At 45.2% G+C, this 6,000-nt stretch overlaps 1 protein-coding gene across 1 annotated transcript; it reads left to right on the forward strand.

The window, feature by feature from the left end:
• Positions 1-1,558: 1,558 nt before the first annotated feature.
• LOC135437490 (uncharacterized) lies at positions 1,559-4,722 on the forward strand. Its single transcript, XM_064695428.1, has 6 exons — positions 1,559-1,850; positions 1,908-2,171; positions 2,230-2,434; positions 2,531-3,933; positions 3,997-4,218; positions 4,271-4,722. The coding sequence occupies exons 1-6, from the start codon at positions 1,559-1,561 to the stop codon at positions 4,720-4,722; spliced, it is 2,838 nt and encodes a 945-aa protein (XP_064551498.1).
• The last annotated feature ends 1,278 nt before the right edge of the window (positions 4,723-6,000 follow it).

Genomic DNA, 6,000 nt, shown 5'->3' on the forward strand with positions numbered 1-6,000 from the left:
TACCTTTGTTGTTCCAAACCACTCTCGATTGCCTCAACTTAAATTGCCGGAGTTTAGTGGAGGCTACACAGAATAAGCCGATTTCTCGAACATGTTCACCACGGTCATTGACAAGGATCCGTATTTGACCAACATTGAAAAACTCCAGCATCTACGGTCATGCCTTAAAGGAACAGCACTGGATACAATTCGCTCCTTGGAAATTTCAAACGCTAATTATGCTGCCGCTTTAGAACTGCTTGATAAGCGTCTTATTTTTCACGCACACATCGCTGAATTTTTGGGTTTGAGGAAGGTAGATAAGGGCGCGACGACACAGCTGCGCGAATTTTCAGATAACCTCACTCTCATCTACGTGCTTTAAAATCGATGGGCAGTGTGGAACAGATCGCCGGTTGCGTCATAGTACACACGTTGCTGCAAAAACTAGATAGCGCTACGCAAGATAGCTGGGAGGATGATGCGCCGTTGGACGTCATACCATCATGCGAGCAGTTTACAACCTTCATCGAGAGGCGTTGTCAAAGGCTGGAAAATGCGGATCACGCTACGACAATGTACACGCCTAGCTCCCATGTGGGCCAGAACAACAGTAGTAGAAGAACGTTTGCAGTGACTAGGAATGGAACGAGTGCTTGTGTGTTTTGTGAAGTCGCAGGCCACTCTATTTATAAATGTTTGCGATTCGCAAATTTATCGCCCTCGCTGCGCCTTCACGAAGCCAAGTGGCTTGCGCTGTGCTTAAACTGCCTGCAAAGGGGACATCAGCTGAGAGTCTGCGGCTCCAGCGCTTGCAGAGTTTGTGGAAGCAAGCATCATAGCTTGTTGCATCTTGGCAACACAAGCAGTCACATCGCTGCTTCTAGCTCAAACAATGCACAAGATACCGAAACTTATTCGTTATCCCAAAACACCTTGGCGGCAATTTTATCTTCGCCACTCACTACCGCCCAGCATCTCAAGCACTATGTTGTCCTGCTTGCCACTGCCGTCATCAACGTGAAAAATCGCGCTGGCTCCTTGGTGCCCTGCCGTGCGTTGCTCGACTCTGGGTCGCAGTTGCACATCATCACCTCTCGTCTTGCTCATCAGCTCCAGCTGCGCAAATTCAAGTCAACAGCAATCGTCTCTGGCATTGGTGATGCAGCATTTGCGTCCATCATCAATGCTCAATGTCAAATCTCGAGTGTCGGAGTACTCCACATGCATCCCGGCGTTGATTGCACCATCCATCACCGATAATCAGCCTGGCTTCACTCTTGACCCTGCATCATGGAACATTCCATCAAATACACAACTAGCTGATCCTGAATTCTTTAAATCTCAGCAAATCGACATGTTGATTGGAGCCAGTCTGTTCTTCGATCATGAGATCAATGGTGAATCCAGATCTGCTGGTTGACTCACATCTGCATCCGAATGCACAGATTGATGAATTAATCCGTCGTTTTTGGAGGAAACAAACAAGGAGGAACGCGACTGTGAGGCACACTTTCAGGCCAATTTTAAACGTCTGTCGACTGGCGACTATTCAGTTCGTTTACCGCTACGACTAGGCATGTATCAGCTGGGTGACTCCTATCAACAGGCGGTTCGTCGATTCCTGAACTTAGAAGGAAAACTAGACCGCAATCCAGCTTTGAAAACCCAATATGCAGCATTTATCAAGGAATATCTTGACTTGGGTCACATGTCACTTGTTACCTTAGCTGCACTGGGCCAATGCAAGTACTACCTGCCACATCACTGCGTGCTGAAGGAGGATAGCACTACAACCAAGCTAAGGGTCGTGTTTGATGGCTCGGCAGTTACTACCTCTGGACACTCGCTGAATGATGCACTGATGGCAGGTCCTACCATCCAACCGAAGCTGTTTTCGATACTGATGCGGTTTCGTACATTTGCAGTCCTGACAGGCGATATATGCAAAATGTATCGATGCGTACGAGTCGAACCCGCAGACAGTTATTTTCAATGTATCTTGTGGCGTCAGTCTCAGCATCAGAAGATACAGATTTACAAATTAGACACCGTCACCTACGGCACAAAACCAGCATCGTTTCTCTCAGTGCGAGCTATGCACCAACTGGCCATGGATGAGCAGAAAACTTTCCCTATTGGCTCTGACATTGTTAAAAGAGATTTCTACGCGGATGATCTCATTTCTGGTGGTTGGTAGCTGTGTTCAAGAAGCGATTGAGATATTGAAGCAAACATCTGGACTACTAGCCAAGGGGAACTTTAGGCTGCGAAAATGGTGTTCTAGCGACACAGCTGTACTCCAAAACATACCGGCAGAGGATAGAGAAACGCTGCTTAAGTTTGACGATGGCAGTGACATCACGAAAACGTTAGGCCTCGTTTGGGATCCCGCTTCAGACTGTTTCCTTTTCTCCTTCTCGCCACTGAGGTTGCCCTCCAGACTGACAAAACGGTCGATACTCTCCGCAATTGCTCGCTTTTACGACCCACTTGGTCTTGTTGGTCCCGTCATAACAAAATCGAAAATTTTTATGCAGGATCTCTGAAGAGAAAAACTGGACTGGGATGAGAGCCTGCCCGTACACTTAAGCACAGCCTGGGTCAACTTCTGCGCTGATTTTGAGTATACTCAGCAATTCCAGTATCCCCGTCGAGCACTCTCATCAGACAGTACAGTGGAGATTCACGGATTTTGTGATGCCAGCCTAAGCGCTTATGGAGTATGCGTCTATACAGTCTCAAAGTGCCATGGCAACACCAGCGTGCGTCTCTTATGCTCCAAATCGCGTGTCGCGCCTGTGAAAACCATCACTGTACCAAAGCTGGAACTCTGCGGAGCTGCATTATTGGCTCAACTTCTCAGCGAAATATGCCAAATGAAAGTGTTCGACTGTCGGTATTACTGTTGGTCAGACTCTGCCGTGACTTTGGCTTGGATTCGCAATGATGCTTCGAAATTCAATGTTTTCGTTGCCAACCGAGTCGCAGCCATCCAAGAGCTCACCACTGGAATGGAATGGCATTATATTCCCACTGAATTAAACCCGGCGGATATAATTTCACGGGGAGCGCTGCCTAGTGAGCTCTTCCGGTCTCCATTATGGGCCAATGGTCCGAGTTTTCTCAGTAAGGGAAAGGAAGAGTGGCCTGCCTCCTGTGTACCTGTCGAATCCTTACCAGAACTTCGACACAAGGTACTTCTCGGAACTGCAGCGCAACCTGATCTCTCGATCGGCTGCAAGTTCATCAATTCGTTTTCCAAGCTGCAGCGGGTCTTTGCTTATGTTTACAAATTTGTAAATCGAATCCGAGGAGCTGAACTAACTGTTGACCACTTGCATCATGGCACACATTGGTTGCTGCGGTCTGTGCAAATGGCTACTCTTAGCGATGACTACAAGGCATTGAAGGAAAGAAGGCATGTCAAACCGTCTAGCTCAATGGCCTCTCTTGCACCATTCCTTGACGACTTCGGCCTACTCCGCATCGGTGGACGGCTGAAAAACTCGTCGTTGGACTTCTCAGCGCGACATCCGATTATATTGCCCCGTCAGCATCCTGTGACGCGAGCAATCATAGTTCACTTTCATAAACGAAACTTACACGCTGGACCTCGCGCTTTTTTGTCTTCGATTCGGCTCCAGTACTGGCCCATTGGCGGTCGAAAAACAGTCTCCAGTATTGTTGCCAAATGCATATTCTGTTTTCGTGCCAAGCCACGATTGGCAGAGCATATAATGGCAGACCTACCAGCTGATCGTCTTGATACATCGTATCCCTTTATGGTCACTGGCGTTGATTACTGTGGACCATTTTACTACAAGAACGAAGTGCGCAACAGGCCACCAGTGAAATGCTATATCAGTCTGTTCATATGCTTCGCTACAAAGGCAGTGCACTTAGAGCTTGTAAAGGATTTGTCCACAATATCGTTTCTAAACGCCCTAAAACGTTTCATCCTGACTCGCTCTCGACCTTCAAGGATCTGATCTGACAATGCGACAAACTTCGTAGGTGCCAAGAACGAACTAGCAGATCTGAGCCGCCTGTTCCTGAGTGACGAGCATGTCAAGGTCGTTAACGAGTTTTGCATATCCGACTCAATTGAATGGCTGTTCATCCCTCCTCGCTCTTCGCACTTTGGCGGACTATGGGAAGCCGCTGTGAAGACTGCTAAGCACCATTTTTATCGATCTGTTGGCTCTTCCATTTTGGATTTCAATTCGCTGCTTGCTCGTCTGCCACATCACGGCAATTATTAATTCTCGACCATTACTTCCACTTTCAGAGCATCCAGGTGATCTTGACGTCTTGACACCCGCACACTTCCTGGGTACAGCGCCAAATTCATCATACATTGAGCCCGATCTAAGGCAGCTTAACTTCAATCGGCTTAATTATTTTCAGCGCGTCACATATCTCCAACAAAAATTCTGGGCCCGTTGGCGCGAAGAATATTTGACGCTTCTTCAACAGCGCTCCAAATGGCGCACTCCTCAGCCTGGACTCTCCATTAACGATGTTGTCCTTGTAAAGGATGAGAATCTACCGCCGCTGAAGTGGCCACTAGCTAGAGTGCAAGAGCTGATCTCTGGATCTAATGGGGTATCCAGAGTTGCTATGCTTCAAACTGCGACTGGGGTCATACGTAGAGCTGTACGAAAGCTGTGTTTGCTGCCCAAACAGGATGATGTTGAAAGCCTTTGCCTTCCAACGGGGGGAGAATGTTTGGTCAAGTAACAGCAGAGACAACACCGACGGCTGCGGACATCATCCAAGCAGAAAATAACAATCATAATTACAGCCTAAGAGCAAATAGTTTTCGCGCGCTCTTTGTAAGCTGCTGCCCACTCTCTTTATGCATTGCTTTGCTTTGCATTGACTCCCGCTGCCCTTCGCTCTAACCGGCAAGCGTCTTATTGGAGTTTCGTTTCGTTCGCTTTACATATTGTCATAGTTTTTAGTTTTTCGTTTGATCGCAACCTAGGCACAACTAATTCGAGTTGGCTGCCAAGCAACAATATAAAAACATAATCTCTACTAAGTGCCCTGCGCGGCAATAAATATATTCGAAAACAAATATACATAAGTTTTGAATTTCGCTGCACACAAGCAGTTAGAATTATTTAGTTGCAAAAAAGCTTGCAACTACACAAGCAGTATAGCCTGTAAAGTTATACGAAAAAATAAGCCAGGAAATTGTAATTTATATAAGTAAACACATTGTCATCCAAAACAGAGACATTACTAACTTTAACACATAAGTTCCCTTGGGCCAAAATGGGCCTCATAGACACAAAGACGGTGGATTCCACCGCCAATGTAATTAATAAAGTAGAGGTGGAAACACCAGACTTAAAAGTAATAACAATGTTACTTATAGTTATGGTAGTGCTAATGTGTCTTAGCTTTTTTTTCAAATTGAATAATGTGCACAATAGGTGCCTAAAGAAAAAATATATGAGTCGAGCAAAGGACTTAGATAAAATATAAAATAAAAAAAAAACGATTATTTCCTTTTTACTTTTGATCTCTCTTAAATAAACTCAATGGCTACGAACAAAGCGATACCTGAAGTTTATTTACGATACCCACATTTTAGGCAGAGAGTTCAGCAATTAGTAACTGCAACTTCAATAAGTATATACAAACTTATGTTTCTATGTATGGATACTTTCAATCTCGAACACTCACCTCTGATACATAGCTCAAAAACGCATAAAAGAATAGTATTAAGTACTATTCCTGGTACCAGTGAGATCAGTAAGTAAAGAAAAGCCAATATTGGGTAGAACTTTAGATTTTGTAGCATTCAAAAAAACACACATCAATTAGAACACCCTATTTAATGGACGCAAATTGTTACCATTCTTAGAGAAGAACGTGCCGAGTTTGATAAATCTTTCAAGTGCCTTAACAAAAGTGCACCGATTCCTACAATATCAGCCGTCAACTTATATGTGACAATGCAACAATATTAAAAGATTTGCATTTAACACAGACAGTTGATGCATTAAG

The sequence above is a fragment of the Drosophila montana genome, unplaced genomic scaffold (genome assembly GCF_035044405.1).
Source record: "Drosophila montana isolate Dmon_TW-CO22-7 unplaced genomic scaffold, ASM3504440v1 contig_3828_1, whole genome shotgun sequence".
Lineage (NCBI taxonomy): Eukaryota > Metazoa > Arthropoda > Insecta > Diptera > Drosophilidae > Drosophila > Drosophila montana.